This window comes from Prionailurus bengalensis, chromosome E1 (assembly GCF_016509475.1).
Source record: "Prionailurus bengalensis isolate Pbe53 chromosome E1, Fcat_Pben_1.1_paternal_pri, whole genome shotgun sequence".
Taxonomy (NCBI): domain Eukaryota; kingdom Metazoa; phylum Chordata; class Mammalia; order Carnivora; family Felidae; genus Prionailurus; species Prionailurus bengalensis.
In genome coordinates, this window is record NC_057347.1 from 53473503 (window position 1) to 53496920 (window position 23418).

Below are 23418 nucleotides of genomic sequence, written 5' to 3' on the forward strand. Positions count from 1 at the left end.
CTTCTCTCCTGGTCTCCGTCCCTGCTGTCACCTAATTTCCACTTAAGACAGAATTAAGGACCTTGATTCTGGGGTCGGCAAGCCGGGAACCAGCTGTGTGAGATGTGGCCGGGTCGTTACACTTTTGGGGGGACTTTACCGTCCATAAAACGGGGACAAAGCCAGCCACCTCATACGGCTGTTGTGATGGTCGTTCACGCGGCGGATGTCTTTTGAGCGCGCACTCTGGGGATCAGACGGGGACGGAGATAGGGTGTCTCCTGCTTGGAGGTGCGCCCCGATGCTAAAGGACAGGGCCACGCGGGCAGTGTGGTTATGAGCCCAGGTGCGAGGACACAGCAGGCACCCGATAAATGACAGCCGCTGTTACTGCCAGGATGTTCCCATGTTACTCCCGTTACGCTTCGCTCACTTGGCTTTATGTTCCCCAAAGACAAGGACCGTCCGTCTGGGCTCCCGAGACCAGGAGGGGCTCCACCCATCATTGACCTGTGGCCCGAGGAGACCGGGACAAAGGTGGTCTTTCTTTGCTGGGTGTAGGGGACAGCTGGAGTCCAAACGGGGAAAGAAAGCCTGGGCTGGCTCCAGACCCTGAGGAGGGATCGGGAGGGCCGGGAGTGTCCCCGGAGGAAATGCTTTGGCCCTCGCCCTCTGTGGAGGTGCTGGCTCCACGGCTCCTGCCCACAGGGCCACAACCCACGCCTCGGGCCACACAGAGGGGTCCTTGTTCGTGCTGAAAGGGCCATGTGTGTCCCTCCCTGCCGGGCCTCCCCTCCTCCCTGCAGCTAAAACACACACAGCCGCACCCACACCCCACATGGGAAACACCCCGGAGGCCACCCTGCCAGGGACGTGCCCGCGCCCTCCCACGGATGGGGAGGGTGCCTGTCGGGGGTTTAAGGGCTTTGGGAGGCAGGAGGGATCTCCAGCTGAGAGGGAGGCCAACCCCTGGGAAGGCGACTGAGCCGTCGTGCCCCCAAGGCTCCACACAAGTGCTCCCAGAGAGCCCCTCCTCATAAGCCGCCCTTCTCTCGTCGCCCTTCTCCCAGGGTGAGCCCCCTGCACCCCCCTCCCCGGAGCAGGGCCTCACATGCGGCTGCTGGGCGGGATCTTGCGGCCGTCCCGGAACCAGGTCACCTGTGGCCGCGGGAAGCTGGCGATGCGTGGGGCGCGGATGACGGCTGCTTCTCCGTGGGAGACACTCTGGTACTTCTCGCCTTCCTCAAAGCTCCCCATGTCTGCGGGACGAAAGAGCACGTGTGAGGGTCCGCTTGTCCGGCTCCCAGGCCGGGAGCGGTGGCAGCAGGTGCCGGAGGGGAAGGAGCCCCCTCCCCCCCACCCCCGCCCCGTGCTCAGACCACCCCCATGACCCCGTCACCCCACCCTCTAACCCCATCATTATGACACGCCCTGCTTTGTGCTTTGGGGGTTTATATCCACATATCCACGAATCGACCGATGCATCCAGCCACCACGAGAGGTTGGTCATTATTTCACAGATTTTGCAGAGGAGGAGACCGCCCAAAACAGGCTCGGAGAGGTTCCTTAACTTGTCCGAGGGCACGTGGCTAGGAAGGGGCCGAGCCAGGATTTGAACTCAGACCTCAGAGACCGGAGTCAGGCAGAGCTGCCCCGGGGGTTCCAGGGTGGGGTGAAGGGCGCATCCTGGGGCTGGTTGCCTACGCTCTTGGGGGAGGGAAGGTTGGGGATGCTGGAGAGGGTGGGGTCTTGGATGCTCATAATCGAGTATGGAGATGATTTCCCTCCTCTGCCTCGGGTGGGAAGTGTACGAAGCTGCATGGATGTGCGAATGGAAACACCATATTGCTCTTTTAAAAACATGCCTACCCCGCTGGCAGATACGGAGGGGAACACTTATCCCAGCTCTGATATGTCAGCCAGGAGGGGAAGGGAACATGCAGGCAGGAGACTTCTGGTCGCCCACCTGCCTGCTGAAGTCGGGGTGGGGTTTGATTCCAGCAGCTGAGGGTTACAGTGGGGTGAGGGAAGCGGTGTTTGTGCGGAAAGTCATGACTTTTGAACACTGACGGACATCCTCGCTACTCAAAGTGTGGCCTGTGGGCCAGCAGCATGGGCACCACCCGCGTGGTGTTAGAAATGCAGGGTCTCGGGTCCCACCCCAGACCCACTGAATCAGAGCCTGAATCGTAACCGGGCTCCCGGTGAAGTGTGTCCATATTCAAGTGTGAGAAGCATCACTGTCCTCAACTTGGCCACGTGCTAGTTAGAATCACCTACAGAGTTTAGGGAAAAAAAAGTGCTGGTGCAAGTTCAAGCACTTGCTCGGTGTGAGCCGGCCATCGGAACTCCCATGTGCAATCAGGCTCAGGTCACCGAAAACTTACCCCGCATGTCCCCACTGCCCACTGTCCCCTCCCTGACCAAGGGGGCCACATCCCATGCCACCTGGTCTCGTGCGGCTTTGACTGTTATTTCTCAAGCCCTCGAATACCCCTGCCTCTTCTCCCTCTCCTTCAACTGGGAGTCTGGCAGCCTGGCTAAACCTCAGAAAGCCCTGAGGGGCTTCGAATGTTCCCCGAGGTCAGAACCTTTGGGGGTGGTGGGACGTGGATATTTCTAAACATTTTGTTAGATGTTTTATTTTATATTTGAGAGAGAGAGAGAGAGAGAATGAGCAGGAAAGGGGCAGAGAGATGGAAACAGAATTTGAAGCAGGCTCCAGGCTCTGAGATGTCAGCACAGAGCCTGATGCGGGGCTCGAACCCATGAGCAGTGAGATCATGACCTGAGCCGAAGTCAGATGCTCAACCGACTGAGCCACCCAGGTGCCCCTGGATGTGGATATTTCTAAAGCTGTTCCCGTAGCTCCAACGTGAGCCAAGGTTGAGAACTACCAGTCTGGGCTCAAGCCAGATGCTCTTACACTTTGGTGGGTCTCAGCACCCCCTGGGAACTCGGGCAGCCCACCGATCTCTTCCCCTCCTCCGCTCCTCCATGGGGCACGGAGAGGCCCTGCTTCAATGCACCTGTATCTCCGAGCTCTTGGTTCGCTCTCCTGAGGACACCGCTGTACCTCAAAGTTTGAGAACCACAGGCCTGTGCTCTCCTTTCCCAAAGTCCTGGGTTCGGTTCTCTTCTCGGCCACACTGCCCCCTTGGAGGCCTCGCCGAAGCTCATGGCTTTGCCCACAGTCTCACCGCAAAGACTCTCACATCTGCTCTGGCTCTTCCCCGAGCCCCAGCACCCAACACTCGATTTCCCACCGAAAATGTTGGCACATCTTACCTTCCTGTTATCTCAGTTCTGTGAATAGCATCCCACCTGCACCTGCCCAGACCACCTGGGTTTCCAGATCCCTGGAGGCTTTCATGGTGCTTCATTCACCTCCCTGTCCCCACAGAGTCCTACGACTCTTCCTCAGGAATGTCCATCCAAGTGTTTTCCCCAATTCCCGCAGGCCCACCACCAAGCCCACCCCGTTACTCCAGCTGCGCTGAGCCCCCCACCCCACGTGCTCCCCGGAGGCTCCCCACACCCAACCATCTCCCACACTCTTCCTATTTGCTTTTTCTGGCCCTATCACTGACTTGCTCAGAACCTTCGGCATCTCCTCATGACCCCCCAGGAAAGTCTAAATTCCCTCGCTCGGTTTCGAGGTCCCTCCTAATCTGACCCCAACCAACCCTTCCATGGTAACCACGTCACTGCCGTCCTGCCACACTGGATTATTCACACCCTGCTTCTCGTCTCAGGCCTGTCCTTGTGCGGGGCCCCTGCCTAGAAAGCCACCGGAACAACCCGTGATTCACCAAGGCGCCATGATTCAACAGCATCTCAGAGAGATCCAGCCAATTAAGTTATCTCGGCAAACAGAAGGTGCTGTCGGCATCCTTGTTCTAAATTTGGCAGGCGGTAAATGCACTGGTAATGGCTTTGGAGTCACTGAGATTTGAGTTCAAATTCTACTTCTGTTATTTATTAGGCATGATTTGGGGCAAAATTTTGACCTCGCTGAGCTTTAATTTCCTCTTTTGAAAAATGGAGCGATGAAGAGTACCTTCCTCATAGGTTATAGTCAGGATTACATGAGATACCACATGTATGTGTCAGGATGGTTCTTTCTTTTTATTTTTTAAAGCGTATTTTTTTTTTGAGAGCGAGCAAGCGAGCGAGCATGTGTGTGTCATCAGGGGAGGGGAAGAGAGAGAGAGGGAGAGAGAGAATCCCAAGCAGGCTCTGTGCTGTCAGCACGGAGCCCAATGTGGGGCTCGATCTCATGAACCGTGAGATCATGACCTGAGCCAAAATCAAGAGTCAAAAGCTTAAGTGACTGAGTCACCCAGGCACCCCTTGGGTGTATCCTTCCAAAGATGGCTGCATCAATATTTATCTCCCATTCAACATACCCTTCTCACGAATGTGCTGGAAATAATGACGTACGACGTCCAAGGCCAGGTCATCAAAAGGATGCAGCTTCCATCTAGATCTCCCTCTCTGTCTGGACACTCCTACTTGGGATCCAGCCGCCATGTTGTAAGAAAGCTCAATCTGGCCCACTTGGACATGAGAAGGGCCCATGGATGGAGGAAATGAAGCCCCCAGATGATAGTCAGCACCAACAGTGGACAGACAAGGTCCCAGCCTTTAAATAAGTCTCCCAGCGGAGACCTCACTCATACAGAGCAGAGACAAGCCATCCCCACCATGTCCCGTCTGGATCCAAGGCTCACACACTCGGTGAGTATACTAGATGATTGCTGGACACTGTTATGATTGAGGGCAATGCGTTACACAGCCACAGCAACTGGGAGAGTATATTAAAGTGCTAAAAATTATACCTCATATTTACAGAATTAAAATATTAGAATCGTCCACATTTTTCACAGTTTAGTTTAAATATCTACCTCTTCAACAAAGATTACCCTAAGCCACCAAACACAACTAAAGAGCAAAGACCGCTGAATGCTGGCCCTGTGTCAGTGTCCTTCCTAAGTGGACTTCACCTTCGCGTACTGAGCCACGGTCAGCTCGACTCTAATAAATACACATTTTAAGTTGTTTATTAATTTCCATTACTTGGCTCTGTCTATAAAAAAATTGCATCAATAAATCACATCGATTTCCGTTCTCACAATAATTTTATCTATTTAAAAAACTTTGCACGGAACTCCGAAGATATATTTGAACAATTTAAAGCAATTTCATGGTAATAGTGTTTCTTTCTCCTCTCTCCAGTTTTATTAGCTCCATTTCGTCAGTGAGGAAATTAAAGCTCATGGAGACAGAGTGGCTTATCCCACGTCAAGCAGTCAGGGCAGGGCAGGGCCAGCATTCAAACCTGGCCCCCCTTCTGCATTTCCTCCCTGCTTCTTCCATGACTCGTCCCCTCCGTTGACATGCTTCGTGCACATTCTTTCTCTCTCCCTGCTATACTGTGGGCTTCACGAGGCAGCGGTGTTCATCAGCAAGTCCCTACGAGGTACCTGTGCTCTGCACACTGTATGTTCTCTCTAAACTCACCTAATGCCATCATGCAATGGCTCTGGCTGAGCCCCTACTGTGGGATGGATGAACGGATGGAGGGAGGGAGGAAGAGGTGGACGGATGGAGGGAGGAGGGGACGGACGGAGAAAGGGAGGAACGGTCGGATGGACGGAAGGAGGGCGGGAGGGTGGATGGCCGGACACGCGCATTCAGGTGTGCGTGAATGCACTGCGAGAGGGTTGGAAGGAAGGGCACAGCTGGTTTGGGTCCAAATTCTGCAGCTGATGCTTTTCTCCACGTTTCCATCCCACAAGCTCCCTGCCTCCCGTGGCTCTCAGGCCCCCAGCACCCTCCCACTCTCTCCACTCCACAGGCTTCCAGCTCTGCTCACCGGCCCCAGGGCACAGCCATGCGCATACGAAACAGCAGCAGCAAAGGGCCAAGGGGGCATCCACTCAGCCGGCCCCGTGCCACAGAAAGGCTGGAAGGAAGGAGGCCCCGTGCTGGCCGAGCCTGGGGACCCAGGAACCCCTGGGAAAGAGCATGCACACCAAGGCAGAAACAGGTAAGGGTTTTCGGCACTTCCCCTCCGAGGTACACGCTCGTTAACAGCCCATGTTACGTCCGTGGCGCCGATCCACCTTTCCCAACAAATTCCCCTGCGAGCAAAGAAGTGTAAGCCTGGGGCACAGCTGGAAGTGGCCTAAAAATTCCTGATGTCTTTGTTACCGCTTAAAAGGTCTTGTGAAGTATGCCCTCCACTCCAGAATACAGTCATTGCTTTTTCTTATTTCTAAAACACTTTTTTTTAAATCACAAAATATGTCACATGTACAGAAGAGCGATTATGATTATATGGATACTTATTTTTTTAAATTTTTAATGTTAATTTTTGAGAGAGAGACAGCGTGTGAGTGGGAGAGGGGCAGAGAGAGAGAGACACACACACACAGAATCCGAAGCAGGCTCCAGGCTCTGACCTGTCCGCACAGAGCCCGATGCGGGGCTCGAACTCACGGACCGCGAGATCATGACCTGAGCCAAAGTTGGACGCTCAACCGACTCAGCCACCCAGGCGCCCCAATTATATGGATACTTTAAAGAAGAACAGAACAAACACTCACATATCCCCCAACCCCGCTTAGGGAACAGAACACTAACAAACCTCGCCACACCCCCATGGTGTCCCCCCCCCAGTCACGCCCCCTCCCTCTCCAGAGGTAACTGCACCCCGAATGTTGTGTTAACCCTGCATTGCCTTCCCCCCAAGCATCACCAGATGGAGATGATTCCCTGAACAACGTTCGGTTAGGGTAGTTTGGTTTCAGTCCCTTTATACCTGGGATTATTTTTATAGGTCGTCTACTGTGATGTGTGTGTGTGTGTGTGTGTGTGTGTGCATTTTTTTTTTTTTTTGGAGCTCTGTCTATGCGCTAGCACTCAGTTGAGTCATCGCCACGGCCGCATGGATGTCCATGTGTGGAGGGAGCACAGTGCAACTACTGGCTGACTCTGTTTTCAGCGCTTTGCTGCCCGGCTACGAACAGCGTTACATGGATCTGCACCAATCTCCCGCCTCCCACCCCCGCTGGCCCGGATGGGAGTTTCTGGCCACTCTTGGTCTCGCTGGCCACCTTGGTGTGGCTGATCAGGTGGACACGAGATGGTATTTCATTGTGGTTTTGTCTGTTTATTATGAAAACAATGCTCCTCCCTCCAATCAGGCCGCATCGTACCTCTTCCCCCCAGCCACGCATGCTTCCGTGGCACCGCGAGTAACATCACAAGTGCCACTCACTTCTTGGAGGCCGCCATCTGTCCCCGATGCCCCACCTCCTCGGCTACATCGCCTTCCACCCTCTCCTTACCTCACTCTGCTTCAGCTACCCTGGCCTCTGACACCCAAACCTACCCCAGGGCCTTTGCACTTGCTGCTCCCTGGCCTGCAAACACCTTAACCCTCTGTGTGACTCCCCCCCTTGCTTCCTTTGAGACTCTGCTCAATGCCACCTCCCCAGATGGCCGCTCTCAGCCCCTAAAGCAAACAAGTCCCCTGCCCCAGCGTCCATCACTCTTCCTTGACTTCACTTTTCCCTAGAACACCTTATTTTTCTTCATGGGCTTTCTACATCCTCTATTCTATCGTATATTCACCTTTTGACTTTTATGGCGCCCTACTACTTTCCTGAGGGCAGGAACATGTGTCCCAGTTTTGTCCCCTGCGTCCTCACTGCCTAGAATAGAGCTCAGCATGCACTGGGCGTAAAGCAATAATTGTCGCACGAGCGAATTAAACGGTCAGCAAGACGGGTGCTGTAGTTATCTCGAACTGTAGCACGGCCCCTAAATATTCCATATTCAGTGCTCAAACTCACGTTAAGAATTAGGAAAAACAGGCCCACTGGTGTCATTTGGGGCTTGATCAACCCCAAGGACAGGCTTGATTCCCTCACGTCCCGTCTTACACAGGTGGCTGCAGGCCTGGCTTCCAGACGGGCTAAGGCCCTTCGCCCTGTGGCCTGGGGGTGGGCTTGTTGCTGGGGCTGTGGCTTCCGTCCGACCAGGGACGAGGGCCGGGAGAGGAGCCACGGATGTGGCCCAGGTGAGGAGAACACAGAGGTGGCCTCAGGACGTGGACGTGGATGGCCAGGAAGGCTTCTTGACCCAGGAAGCCTCTCCTATCCCCCTCAGCCATTCAGCCAGCTTGCCGCAAGCCAGAAATTTATGGCAACTTAAAAAAAAAAAAACAAAGAAGAGACTAATGGGGGTGGTGGTGGGGGGGGGGGTGCCGGCAGAAAGGGAGCTGGGGAGGGGGTGGATGTTTTATTGACTTCCTCTTAATTGCTGTAATTAAAAACACGTAAAGAATCTTTTGGTAACGACTTGGCCATTATCATTAGTTGTTAGCACAGCTGCCTTATTCATTTCTCGTTAGAACCCGGTTCACAGTCCCTCTTTGGGAAGGGGGCGGGTGGGTGGGAGCCAGAGGGAGGTCGCGCTGGGCCCAGCCCTGGAAGGAGCCTCCAAAGGCAGTATCACCCGACGGGTCAAAGCCCTCCGCCCTGGGAGGCAGAAACCTTTGCAAGGGGAGACAGAGGCATCTGGAAAAGCAGCCATTCCCCACCCATCCTTAGATGGACTGGGTGAGCCAGGTGGAAGATGTAAGGAGGCACCGCTCTCAGCATCCTGCAGGTGCACAGTGAGTACCGGGGAGGGAGCACCGCCTTGAATTGTGCGGCCTCCATACCTCACTTGCCTTGCCCTGGCCCCAGCTCGGGGAGCAGATGCGGTGGCTAGGAGTATGCCTGTGGAGGTGGCCAGAGTGAGAAAAGTCTGCAAATGCTTATTCCCGGACACCCTCCCTGGTTGGCCGTATGGACAGGAGAAAGCCTTCTCGACCCTGTGGGCGGGGCGCTGTGTGACAGCCGGACAAGGTAGGCACTAATATTAGCTTCCATTTTCACACCCAGGGAAGAGGAAGCAAAGGCACAGAGAAGTGAGGTAACTTGCCCAAGGTCACACAGCCAGGGAGAAGTGAGCCTGGATTTGAACTGGGGGTTCGTGGCTCTACCCTACAGTGTGGCGGTAGGCGAGGCAAGGAAAGGTGGGAGGTAGAAAGGCCGGCTGTGGGCCCCTGGGCTGTCTCCTACCTCCTCTGAGCCTCAGTTGCCTCATCTCGAGATGGGGCTCGTAACACGCCTTCCTGCCCCCCTGCCTCTCAGACTTGTCCTGGGAACCCACGGAGGAAAGACGCATGCACAGCCACACCGGAGGAGGGATCCTTCCGGAGGCCCCGCTGTACCTCCCTTAGCATCTCCTTCGGGACATGAGCTTGACCCTGTGTCTGTGATTGTTCTAAGGGGTCTTGGGGCATGTGCTCACCTTTCCAGGGGGACGGAGGCCACACGTCCTCCTCTATCTGCCCCTGTGTGCCCCCCTGTGCACCTACACCAGGTGCCCAGAGCCCTAAGCCACTCAGGGCGGAGGCTGGGGCTGGAAGCCACGCCTGCTGATCCCCGTCCCCACGGCTTGGCCGTGTTTTAGGCACAGAAGAACCCGGGATTTATTTACAAGCAATTTCACGCTGGCCGCTGCTGACAGCCAAGAGCGTGTGACCCCCGACCCCGTGTGAGACGGCGTCCATCCCGGGTGGACACAGCACCTATTTGCGGGGCTGTCTGGACACGGGACGTGACACTCCGGGGCATCCATGTGATTCCATTTGAACCTTGAGCTTAGCAGGCAATCACCCCCTGCTCTTCCCCCCCCCCCCCCCATTTTGATTTTTCTCCTCCCGACCTCAGGTGGCCGTGTGGTGAGGGGAGTGTTTCAGAATCAGGCAGCTGCGGGTTCAAGTCCTTTTCTGGTACTTCCTCACCGTGTGACCCAGGCGGTCCCCTCATGCCCCCCCCGCCCCCGCCAGCCTTGCTTTTCTCATCCATGCAGTGGGGGTGGGGGCGCTACCCTGCAGGCTGTGGGATAAGGACGGAGAGAAAAGGGGGCGCGGCCCAGCACGGCGACAGGCGGGACAGAGCGAGGTTGTGGGTGGGGATGGTTTCGCCAGGTCTCACCTTCCCCCGCACCCGGGTCCTGGAAGGTGTCTTGAGGAGGGGACAGGTTGGACAGCAGATTCTTCAACTTCCAGAAGTAAAGAGCAAGAGTGAGACCCCCTCTCCCCGGCCCCAGCTCCCCAAGAGACAAGCGTGTCCAGCAAGGGAGGGGACGAGACGTGGGTTTCTCTTCTCCGTCCCGCCGTGGCCACCACGGTTGGGTGAAGCCTTCCTTAACTTGTGAGGAGGGGTGGTTTTCTCAGCTGCCACGTGGAGCTCCCAGGGCTCGCCCGACCGCCCTGGCTTTAGGTCCCAGAGGGCTGCAGACAGTGGTTTCTACTTTACGACGCTATGAAACAGAGCGGTTGGGCGCAGTTTGAGGGGCGGGCTCTCAGGGCTGGCCCCGGGAGCCGCAGCTGGTGGTCAGGAAGAGGGTGGACCTGGCCTCCCCACTCCGTCTGGTGCTTCAGCCCCTTCCAGGTACCCCTTGCTCTCTGCCAGGGACCACCTGTAGCCACCCAGGCACAGCCAGGGAGCAGCTCTGCGTAGCCTGGGGGGGCAACTGTGGGGGCTCCTGAAGCCCAGGGTGACACTTGGCTTTGAGAAGACAGGGATCCCCCCATGAGAGGCAGTGGAGGGGCGGAGGCTGGGCTGACTGGAGGGTGCAGGTGCCAGCTCACTGCTCTGCCTCTGGCCGGAACAGTGTATGCCATGCACACACACACACACACACACACACACACACATATGGATACATGCATGTGCACACGCTTGCACACACGTTCTCGCCCACACGCGGCGGCGGGGCGGGGGGCAAAGACGCAGACCAGTGCAGACACACACATGTGCACCCTCATGCATGAGCCCACACTCAGGCACATGCACTTGCAGGCACACGGGCCCACACGTGCACGCGCATCTGTCTAGAGGCTGGCTCACGGCCCTGCCCCTGCCCTGCGGGATCCAAGCACTGGCTAAATCAAGCTCCCCGGGAGCCCTCCAGCCGCTGACAGTGCCCTGATCCATCATTTTAATTCAGGGCTTTTCCACTCCTCTGAGTGAGCTGAGTTGCCTTTAGCGCTGATTTATGGAGACAATCCGTCCTCCACTTTTGATTACGGTTGTTTTCCATAATTATTATCAACACTCTTTGCCTCGCTTGAGGTTTTCCTTTTAGATTTCTCTCCCCTACTTCTGTTCAAGTAGCCAGCTCTCTCCTGTGCTAATTCAGAGGCGAGCCCCTGTAGGCTCTGGATGAGAAGGTGGCCTTTTTTTTTTTTTTTTAAATTTCAAGGCTGACTAAAGCTTTCCATATTCCCATGTCCCACTGTGCAACCTTGGACCTCTGCCCCTGGAAGAACCCAGAAAGAACACAGCCCATAATGAGGCTCATTTCTGGCATACAGCAGCTATTTTAGGATGGGTGGGCAGGACTGGGAAGGTGACACCGAGTCTCAGGGGGAGGGTGTTGGTTGGTGCTTCCGGGGCCCTGGTCCCTGAGATGCCCTTGGGGTCTTTTGAAGCTGCCTTCTCTTCTTCCATTTGAAAAAGTCCTTCCAGTGACTGGGGGCGGGGGGGGGGGGGACTTGGAGGGACCGACCACTTTGCCGTCTGCTCACCTGGCTCCTCCAAGAACCCTGACTTGTCATCTGCCCTCTCCCTCTTAGAGTCATGGTGCCACCATGAGGCATCTCCCTGAGGATCATGGGACCCGCTTGCTGTGACTGCTCCAGGGCTGAGCGAATTGGAGGAGGGAAAGGTTAAGGTCATGGTGGGGGGGGGGGGGGCGCCAGGAAGTCTGCCAAAAAGACTGTAAGTAGCCGGAGAGGGGGTCCATCATGAAGACCCCCCCTGTGTGAGGCCCAGCCAAGCCCAGAGGAGGCCCAGGAACCAGGTGGTAGGGCCCGTTTTAAAAAAGCAGCAGCTGGTCCCACGTAAACGGAGTTGAACTCAGAGCCGGCAGACGTGTGTCGCTTAGCAGTGTGGACTCGCCAGCTCCCGCCAGCTCCGTCAACCGTAGAGCGAGGGCTCACGGATACACAGGAAGGGCCACCACGAGGACCCAGTGAGCGTGGGAGGCTGCGGCCGGGATCTGGCTCTGCCCAGAGCGTGGTGGCGGGTGAGGACCCTGCGGGCCCTTTCCCGCTTCGCGCCCCACCCTGCCCCAAGTCGCCAGCTGTACTTACAGGCCACCTGGACCTCGGTTTGCCGCTGCAGCAGGGCGCCCATCCGGTTACGCACGATGCAGCGGTAGAAGCCCGCGTGGGTGCGGTCCAGGCTGGTGATCATGTACCTGGGGGGAGATGAGACAGCCAATGAGCGAGTCAGGCAGGTGCAGGGATGTGCCCGTCAGATGGGATCGAGGGCGAAGTCGCCAGGTCAGCCTCTTCCTGAATGAAGAGTACCAGGGGGAGTTCTGGATCCTCTGGCCAGGTCTTGGAGTCAGAAAGGGCCTCGTCAACAGCAAAGTCCCTCCCAAAGGCAACCAGACTTTTGCTCAGGTGCCTAGGAAGGAGTCTGCATTTTCCCAAGGACAGGAGGTGCTACGCCTAAGCCCTTGACCCTGGCTGTGACCAGGCCTCCCACCGGGAGACGTCAGGGATGCGGGAGGTTGCCGTCCTCCCTTGCCTGTGACTCGCGTGACTGAGAAAGGTGGGGGCGTTCTCTTTTGGCCAGGCCCAGGACTGTACCTAAATCTTAGTGGACATGGATGGGGGTGACAGAGGCAGGGAAGTTTACACGCTTCCCCAGATGCTTTGCGTCGTTCCATTCTTAAAGTTAGCCCCACTGCAGCTTTGTGGAGGGAAAAGGCAGAGCCTTCTGAGCAGGACAGACTGGATTTCTGTATGAGTGGGCCCTGAGGCCAGGATGCATGAACCTGAGGAGCCGCTCTGGGAGCACATGACTGGTTCAAAGAGCAGCAGGGTCTGGTGTTGGGGGAGAGGTGGCTGGAGAACAGGTACGTGCCGATCTGGCTGAGAGGCGGGGCGGATGCAAGGCCAGGTCGGGACAGGAACTTCTGGCAGGCAAGACATGGGCAGGTGGTGCTCTCTGGGGTAGGTGGGGCTAGTTCTCCTGACACCCCCTCTGTGATGACCTTTCCTGTCCCTGGGCAACGAATGGCCCAGTGGGAACCTCAGAGGATCCAGGGGCTTGTGCCTAGAACATCTCCATCCTTGCGTGTCCTAAGGTTTACCCAGACTCGGTGGACAAGCTCATTGTCCCTTGCCCTCGGGATATGCCAATGCTGGCACGGACCAGTAACACTTAAAAAAATGGGGCTTGATATAAAACTGTCAAGTTTTTACTTTGCCAAGTCAGATCATTAAAACCAACCAACCAAAAAGCAAACAGACAAACAATCAACCAACCAGAAACCCAAAAAAAGCAAGCAAGAAAAAAAAAAAGATAATATTAAAAAGTGCCAGGTTGGGGGAGAAAAATAAATAGAACTGGTCAGCATTTTCTCTGAAAGGGACATTTTGAGGTCATCGAGAAGAAATGTAATCTCAGCATAAAAGCAATTTTAACAAATTTTAAACTTAAATCTTACGCAAAGCCCGCTAGCTTCACACTCCTTGTCGTATGTGGACAGAGGCACCGAGCTGTGGGTCTACATTCGAGTGTCGTTCACTTAATCCTACGGAGGGGGTACTTTTACTGGCACCCTCATTTTACAGGTGGGGAAACTGAGGTTCAGAAGTGTTTCATCACTGACAGGCAGTCTCACAGGTGCTAAGAGGCAGGGCCAGGGTCCCACAGAGCCTGCCCGACTCTAAGCTCAGCTGTAAGCCAGTTCAACATGGGCACCATATTCCAAGGGGCCCCCCCTTCCATCCGGGGACTGCACGAGCCCCAGACTCACGGACGGGTAGGTGCCGAGCTCGCTCTGGCTCTGGCTGTGGCTCTGCAGCATGATTCAGAACCTTCTGGCTGTCCAAGCCTCTTATCTCTGCCACCGGCTGCCGTTCTTATCTGTCCCTCGCTACTGTGCACGGAGAGGTGATGGGGAGATATCAGGCGCCCAGGCTCTGGCAAATTCCCCGTTCTTCTTCCACCCCGTCCTCAAGCCCATCACACTCTTGCTCGCCTCTGCTGCGGGGAGGGGAGGCAGCTTTGGGCAAACCGTTTGGGTCTCGAAAACGATGGGGTGACCTGAGAAGAAAGATGGAAGGCGAGATTGGCTGGAAAAGCTCTCTATCTTTGAAAATGGAATCAGATATTATTTAAAAGGCTCCAGGGAGAGGAAAATGAACAGAAATGGCCAGGAAGCTAACAAAAAGATGCTCAACCTCTGTCACAATGAAAGTCCAATCAAAACAAGACAACATTCACATAGCAGACGGCCAGAGACTCTCATGCTTGATCACGTGCAAGGCTGTCAAGAGTGGGGGGCGGGGAGGTGTACCCTCAGATTGGCCGGTGCAAGTGCAGAGTGGCCCAGCCTTTAGGGCAAAATCTATCAAGATGAGAACAGGCAAAGCACCGAGAGCTGGCCCTTTAGATCTACTGCAAAAATGTGGCAAAAAACAGGTATGAGGATGTTCACAGTGGCATTGCTTATAATGGCAGAGATAACCACGCAATCAGAAGCACCCTAAACGTCCATCAACAATGAATGGATCAGTTAACGAGTTAACGATGCTGCAGCCGGGGAATAAGCAAGAACAGAGATCATAAGCAAGAGACAGAATGGTGTCCAACTCGCACAGAGCGTGGAAAGGACGTCGAACCTGCAGAGGGGGAGATGTTTATGGAACTCACAACACGAGGAAGGAAGAAGTCAATCAGTGTCACGGCTGAGTGCTAGGGACAAGGGTAGTATTGGATGGTTGCCACTCTTGGTAAGCTGTTGTTCACGGACACAGGCTACCAAACCCTCAGTTTAATGTTTAGGATCAGGCACATTGACCCAATAAAAATAATTTTAGTTTGTGGACCCAAAAAAAACCCAAAAAAGAACAGTGTAAATGGTACAATACCATGTGGGTAAATGAAATTTGCATATATTTGGATACATGGGATCACGAGTACATACACTGTATATATGTGCATACACATGGTACGTGGACATAAGCTTTGGAGACGGATATGTGTTCTCTCCCTTTTGAGAGCAGTGCTGGGGAGGGGGAGAGAGGGAAACTTCTACTTCCCCATTTTATGTCTTTCGACGCCACCGGAATTTTCTTTATCGTACGCATATATTGCTTTTATCTTAAAAATAAAATGTAAAAACGCACTTTGAGCATATAATTTAAGGATACATTATAAAAAAGACACCAGGGACTCACTGGATGTGGGTTTGTTTGCTGATGTCAGTGATGCGTAGTGAAATTTAAACTTTAATGGAAGTGGATTTCTGCAGAAGGCTCTGTGTCCATTTGCGTCCGCCGGGAGCCCCCAGGGCCCAGGGTCAACTGGCGGCAGGCCTGCCCCTCCCCCGAGGTCAGAAGAGGAGCACTGGCCCTCGACCTCCCTCTTGGTCCCTCTGTAGTTGAGGCCACGCTCCCTGGCCCCTGCGGAGTGGGGCGCATTGTGCCTCCTCTCCATCCTGCAGCTTCCTTCTCCTCCCGCCCGGGGGACCTATTTCTGGCTGGTTGGCAACATTATTTAAAGTAACAGTTCCGCCCACTGCCTTTCCTATCAGGGAAACCCGCTCCACTCCACCCCAGTTCCAGCTCCCGGCCCCCCTGCCTCCCAGGCTCCCAGGAGGGTGGACGAGGCTGGCCAGCACCTCAGCACGCGAATCCAGCGTGCTGGACGGTACGTAGCCTTGACAATGACAGTGGCAGTGCCCGCTGCCCCCGAAATGCTCCCTCCTGGGCCCTCGGGAGACACGACGCCCACAGCTCCGTCTATCCCACCCACCTGCTGCCGCTGGCCTGGCAGGAAGTGGATGAGCCCAGCCCTGTCCAGGAACAGGGGGATGGGCGGAATGCCCTGTCTAGGACGGCCCACATCTGATCTCCTCTCAAGGGAAGCATGGCGTTGAAGAAAGCACCAGAGCTTCTGACTCAGGGAAATGTAGGTCTGACTTGCCCCTCTGCTCTTTCTTTTTTAAGTTTATTTATTTTGAGAGGAGAGCAGGGGAGGGACACAGAGAGAATCCCAAGCAGGTTCTGCACCGTGAGGGCACAGCCCAACTCAGGGGCTCAAACTCACCAACTGGTGAGATCATGACCTGAGTCAAAATCAAGAGTCAGACGCGGGGCACCCAGGTGTTAAGCGTGCGACTTCGGCTCAGGTCACGATCTCACCGCTCTCGTGGGTTTGAGCCCCGCGTCAGGCTCCATACTGACGGCTGACGGCCTGGAGCCTGCTTTGGATTCTGTGTCTCCCTCTCTCTCTCTCTGCCCCACCCTGCTTGCGCTTTCTGTCTCTCAAAAATAAATAAACATTAAAAAATTGGAAAAAAAAAAAAAAAAGACGCTTAACCGACCGAGCCGCCCAAGTGCCCCACCTCTCTGCTCCTTCTTAAGAATGTGTGCTGAGCAAGTTCTGGAACCTTGCGAGCCTCAGTTTTCCCATCTGTAAAATGGGGACAATGATGGCCGACTTTGACGGGCTCCTTATAAGAGGCCCCGGACATAATTGCCAGGCATATGGCAGGTGCTGTACTAATGCTGGTCAAATGAGGGAGCAGGTGTATGAGTCACTGGTGGGGAGTGGAAGGTACGGGGTGAGGTGGAGAGGTTCCGGGAGGGAGACAAGGAGGGTGTTGCAGAAACCCCCCACCAGGGGGCTCCCCACCAAGCATCAGGAGAGCACAGATTCCCTTGTCCGGCAAATTCTTTGGCTTCGCCCATGGACGTGTGAACCCCAACTGTCCCCAGCTGCCCATGAAGGATCTGTCATGCCCCCTTGGTCACCTAATCCTCTTTACTGGTAGAGGGGCTACACCTCAGTCCCTCGGCTGCCAGTAGAGGATGTGACCTCCTTTTCTGCCTCCTCGGGACACCGAGGACAGTGAGAGAATGACAGCTCCCCTTCCAAACGCCGTTCCTCTCAGCCTCCTGACCCCAGTGAGGTTCTTGCCACCAGCCTGACCTCCCAGCCTCCCGGTCACCTCTGTTTGTGTCCTCTGGGTTCGGGGACCTGAGCCTGGTTCCTCTGGGGATGAACAGCAGGGAGTAGGTAAGTGGCATCCCTTCTTGGCTGACCTGCCAAACTTCATTCTCCCTCCCATCATGACAAAGAGTGGCAGGTGCGTGGCTCCAGGGGCCGGAGAAGACCTGGAATCAGCCACCTCGAGGCCCTCGAAGGACCACTTATTTATTGATTTATTATAGGACATACGTGCCCAGGATTCAGAATTCAACGAATAAAAGAAAAGGCACACCGGAAATGTCTCTCTCCTCTGTGTTCCCCAGCCGCCCATGGCTCCCAGCTCCGCACATGCACAACCATAGCCACTAATTTCTCGGGCACCTGTCCGGAACGTCGTCATGCAATTATAAGCAAATGCCAACCCACGATCCTTCCCCTTTCCAGCAGGAGACTCGGCCTCCAGGAGGCTGTTTAGCTCCTTGCTTTGTGCATGTGACGAGATCTTTCCGTAGTAACCGCACTCAGAGCTTCCTCAGGCTTCCTGACAGTGGCCGAGCGGCAAGTGTCGAGGAAGCTTTGCTTTGTCCCAGTCGGATGGTCAAAGGGAGCAGGCGGGGGAGAGAGGGCCTTGGGGCAGGGCTGGGGTGGAAAGAAAGGACGATGCAGTACGAATCCACATGGTTCTTCTTGCCCCTCCGAGTGTCCTGACTTGGCCCGCGGGACCCGCCGGCTCAGTCCAGTCCTCCCACAGGAAGAGATGAGCTCGGGGTGGAGGGCACACGGGCATGCGGGGAGGAGCCGGGACAGATAGATGGATTTTCAGAGACACGAGACGGGCAGGGAGAAAATAACCACCTAACAAATGTGGCATCTTCTCCGGCACCCAGGGAAACACACGATGCCCTTTCTGGTTCGAGTCCTTGAGTGTCACAGTTGATATTTAAAATGATTCTTGCTCGCATTAAATAAGATATTTCAATTCCACGAAGCTGTCAGCAGCTGATGCGGACACGAGAAATAATAGGCACGCTCTCCTTCTATTGTCCTCGTTAATAAATCAGACGCCTCGAGAGGCACGCGGCGATGCTCACAGGGACGAAGGGGGTGTGTGTACACACGCACACGTGTGCAAGCACACGCACAGCGCACACTCACCCAGGCACACATGGGCACACCCACATGCATGCACGCTCACGTATACATGTACAAAGTTGTGTGCACACAAGCACACTCACGCAGCCTCCGCACAAACTCACACACACGCGTGCGTGCACACCCGGCACAGGAACACTCACGCACACACCCGTTTGCATCTAGGCACATACGCACCCTGCACATTCCCATGCACGCCTGTGCATGCTCACGCAAGGCACACAGTGCCTACACGGGTACACATGCACACCCACACGTGCACTCAATGCACGCACAGGTGCACACGCTCCCACACGGATGCATACTCATGCACTGTTGCGTGCATACCCGCTCACACCCACGGCCACACACTCACGCACGTGGGCAACACTCCCAGGGTGAACACACGTCCAGCCACTCCCATCCGAGGTCACCCGGGGCAAATCCACCCTGCTCGGGTACAGGCCACTCTCCCTGTCACGCTGAGGCCACGGGCACTCCGGGCTGCCTCATTCAGTAAGCTCTTCGCCCGACGTGGGGCTTGAACTCACGACCCCGACATCAAGAGTCACATGCTCTACTGACTGAGCCAGCCAGGTGCCTGGGGCTGCCTCATTCAGATGCGCTCAGGACACCCGGATGTCGGGTCGCAGACACGCACGCTCTCTGCCACCAAACCGCGTCTTCTAGATTCCTGGTCACTGATCCCTTGGCCCTAGGGCTTTCTTCTCCAAAGACACCGTGTGTGGCGAGGCTGGAAGGGGAGGGAACAGCAGCACTGAGGTTTGGGGCAAACAGACCCCCTGGCTGTGCCCCATCCCTGGGCTCCCCCGCGAAAGGTGTGGGCTCTCCGTGACTTGCCCGCTAGGCCTCTGCATCCACAGGGCGGTCAGCGGGGACCGCAGGAGTCACCACAGATGGCCGAGGGGACAGGCTGTGGGGATAGTGGAGTGCGGCTGAGCCCTGGGGACCCAGGCGTCCTTCCCTCTTCCCAGGGGCTTCTGGGCGACGGGAGAGGCAGCGGGTCTAGGTGTGCGTGCCCGTGTGTGTAGAGTGTGTGTGCAGGCACACGCCCCCACCCCTGCCTGCAGCGGGAGACAGCTGAGGCTCCAAGCGCTGGCCACTGCAGCGGGCTACCCGTGGGCCCGACATCGTGGGTTTGCTTTTGCACAGATTCCTCAGGAAAGAAAGCAAAACCCTGTGCAGAATGATTTAAAGGGAAAAGTACATGTACCAGGAAATAGATAAGAGTGATGTACCATTTTATAATTAACACAATTAGCAACAGGATAAAAAGTGTCACGTATTTAACATATATCAACGCAGCTAATGCTCGTGATGCCGTGGGACGCTCGTGCTAATAGGAAGCTCGGTTAATGGATGAGAAAACCGAGCCCAGAGTAATGAAGTAACCTGCCCCAGGTCACACAGCGAGCCAGTACCTAGTACATAGGGACAGTCTAGGATAGAGAGAGGCTGAGCCTCACGTGGACGCTTACCCAATAGTTTGGGGTCTCTCATTTCTGGGGTGTGCTTTGAAGAAGGCAGTTGTGACTATCTACAGTCCGCCCCTTACACACAGAGAGACGGTTGACGGAGGGGACCGAGAATGTGGTCTGCGGCACCCTTACAGAGAAAGCAGGTGCTGACTACCGACTGGCCAGTCCGGTATCGGGGGAGACCGAGGGGCAGGGGGCGGGACTGCTCAGGAAAACTCTTCAGTGGGCCTTTTGGCTTTTGGTTATGGAAGGGGCTCAGGTATGAGAGGTACCAGGAACACAGCTCAACTGTTCTGTATGATGCACTCACTGGGCATGTCGCGTTTTCCCTCTGGCAACAGCCTGAAGGATCTGGAATTCACGGGCAAGTAGGGAGGGGAGAGAGAAAGAGAGGAAGAGAGAGAGAGAGAGAGAGAGAGAAAGAGAATGAGATGGTGGGGTGGGGAGGTGGGGAGAGAAACAGAGACAGGGACACAGGGAGAGACAGGGAGACACACACACACACACACACACACACACACACACACACACACGCAGAGGCAAGAGTTACCCCCGCACAGGAAGCAGAGGATCCTGAGGACGACTGGCCCCGGGAGGATGATGCCAGGAAGATACACCCCGTGGCGAGGGCTGTCAGGGCAAATTCAGGAACAGTGATTTCTGCTCTATTTTAAGCGGTTTCTGTCCTGTGCTGTAATTCCCCTCCCACATCCTTGGTAAGAGTGTCGCGCCCAACTGGCTTCTGCTAATGGCACTCTGGGGAAGGAAGGGAGCCGTGTGCTCAGGCCGGGGGAGGGCTCGCCCTTTGAAGGGAGGCGGCAGCCGCAGGGGGAGGTTTGAGTGAGGACTGAGGGTCCTCCAGAACAGGAGCAGGAGCAGGAGAGGTGACCGCGAGGCCCAGGCCAGGTGAGCATCCTCCCCCCCCCCCCCCCAGGGTCCTTGGAAGGCGTGAGACGGTCATGTGGATGTTCCAATAGTGGAGGACTTGGTTACGGTGGGTGCCCCCCGCCACCCGGAGGACTGCAGAGTGGAGGCTGTCACAATAGACAGAAGAGGCCCCCTGACTCTGACTACAGAATGTGGGGGAGATGGACGCTGGGCCACTCATCCCTTCCTGCCTCAGTGCATCCCCCCCCCGCGGGCACACGGGGGTGGCTGGAACCCCGGGAGCGCTGGGTGGCAGTCAGGGGGCAGCCAGGACTTACATCTGCAGGCGTCTGCAGCACCCGCAGCCTGCAGGGACCGGGCTGGGCACGGGGGCTCAGGAAGACCCCTGCCTCCGGGAAGTGGAAAGATCCCCTCTGGTCCCGCTCTCCAGCTCTCCCAAACTTCTGGAAGTTTCTGATGAAAACAAGCCGCCCCTCGCCTCTTCACGTGCAGCCCCTCAGCCCACAGGGTTCCTCTCTGCTTCCAGCCAGGATTGTAACAGCCGGTCTTAAGGGTTAACCCACTTCAAGGTAACACACTCCTTGCCTGCTGACCTAAGGTCCTTCAACTGTAACACAGCTAATTTACTTTCTTTTGAGATTTGCAGACCATTGGCCTTGGGGAGCGAAGGATCAGAACTTTTTCAGGCCACAGAGGCCAGCCAGTCTGATGAAGCCGCCTTGACTTTCTGATTAGTGCAGCAATCTTTTAGCAAAATGTTTTTCTTTTTTAAGGGCACACCGATGACTTTACTGACCTCCCTCTGTGCATCTGGAGACCCTGACCTCCTTTGCAGAAAGAACAGAGCACTTGTGCACATCACCAGGCTCTCTTGCACAGTCCCCCTCCCATAGCCCAGGCATCAAAGATCTAGAACTTCTTGTACAACCTCTGAGCACCGAATAACTCTGTAGCTGGCATCATCGAGTCTGCACGTAATCAAGAAATGTCACAGACCGCTGTACTCCCTTAGCTGATTAAAACCCTTTAAAAATCTCTGGGGCCAGGCAGAGAGCTCAGAGTTGGACTTTGGACAAGAATCCAACTTGCTGGCCTCCTGAATAAGCTCATATTCCTTTCTAGTCAAAACTGGTCTCTTGGCAGGCACTTGGGTGACTCAATTGGTTGGGCGTCCAACGTGGGCTCAGGTCATGATCTCATGGTTCATGAGTTCAAGCCCCGTATCGGGCTCTGTGCTGACAGCTTGGAGCCTGGAGCCTGCTTCGGATTCTGTGTCTCCCTCTCTCTCTGCCCCTCCCCCCACTCCACTCTTTCTCTCTCTCTCTCTCTCTCTCTCTCTCTCTCTCTCTCAAAAAATGAATAGATAAAAAAAATAATTAAAAACTGGACTCTTGGATATTGGCTTTTTGAGCAACAGGCAGCCAAACTCAGTTTTTCGGTAACAGGATGTCCCTTCCAGGAAGCCTTCTCGAATACTCTCTGGGTTGTCCCAAATCTGGTGCATTTGTCACAACTTAATGTAATGTCCTATATACTTGCACGTGTCTCCCTGAGGCCACATCTTGTATGCTGTCCCAAGATGTCCACATCTGAATTCCCAAAGCCCACGAGTATGTCACCTTCTAGGATATGATGGTTGAATTGGGTCCCCCCAAAAAGATGTGTTGACATCCTAACCCCCAATACCTATGAATGTGACCTGATTTGGAAAGAGGGTCTCAGCAGATGAGGAATCAAGTTAAGATGAGGTCATTAGGGTGGACCTTAATACAATACAGACGATGACCTTCCAAGAAGAGAAACAGACATGGAGAAGGCCATGTGACACTGGAGGGGGAACTAGAGCAGTGGCGTCACAAGCCAAGGGGCGCCAACCACACCACGAGCTAGAAGAGAGCCATGAAATGCATTTCCCCGGGAACCTTCAGGGAGACGGGCCCCGCAGACACCTTGATTTCAGACTTTCGGTGTCCAGAACTGAGAGAGAATCAAGGTCTGTTGTTTCAAGCCCCCTGGCTTGTGTCACTTTGTGACAGTACCTCTGGCAAGCTCACACGCAACAGGGACTCGGCAGCTGTGATTTAGTGAAGGACCACGAGCCACGGACATTTATCTCGGATTACTCGCTGGGCCCGACGTGATCCCAAGGGCCCTTCTGAGAGGGCGATGTGAGAAGGACAGCAGAAGCTGGAGGGGTGCAGGGCCGACAGCCAAGGGATGCAGGCAGCCTCCAGAAGCCGGAAAAGGCGAGGAAAAGAGTCTCTCCCCTCCCGCCTCCAGCAGGGCCGGCTGCTCGCATAAGGCACAGCGTGTGGGCTTGTGCAACCACTTTCTTGTTTTGTTTTTTTAATTTTTTTAATATTTATTTCAGAGACAGAGAGACAGAGCACAAGCAGGGGAGGGGCAGAGAGAGCCTGAGACAGAATCCGAAGCGGGCTGCAGGCTCCGAGCCGTCAGCCGAGAGCCCGACGCAGGGCTCGAACCCATGAACCCTGAGATCGTGACCTGAGCCAAAGCCGGATACTCAACCGACGGAACCACCCAGGTGTCCCTACAAGCACGGATGGTTCGTTTAGAAAGCAGAGGACCCTCTGCAGAGCCTCCCGTCCCTGTCCTGGCGTTCCTGCTACCTGTGAGCCCCGTGTGTGGTCCCGAACCTCCCTGCTCTACCAGGAGAAGCCACGATGTTCGATGCTCGGATTGATCTCAGGAACTGTGGTCAATGAGACGGCTGGTGGCATTATTGAGCTGGAGGCTGTAACACTGTGACAGCCCTGGCTTGAGTTGGCCGGGGATGGTGCTGTCCGCCCTGGGACCTTCTGGGCCAATTAACTGCT

General features: G+C 55.4%; 1 protein-coding gene across 2 annotated transcripts in view; it reads right to left on the reverse strand.

The window, feature by feature from the left end:
- SDK2 (sidekick cell adhesion molecule 2) overlaps window positions 1-23418 on the reverse strand; it is a 262290-nt gene that overhangs the window by 93631 nt on the left and 145241 nt on the right. For both annotated transcript variants that reach the window (XM_043585159.1, XM_043585158.1), the window contains exons 3-4: window positions 12203-12309; window positions 1091-1238 (exon numbers count right to left, since the gene is read on the reverse strand). In XM_043585159.1, coding sequence (XP_043441094.1) covers window positions 1091-1238; window positions 12203-12309 — 255 coding nt within the window. The remainder of the gene's footprint in view (window positions 1-1090; window positions 1239-12202; window positions 12310-23418) is intronic.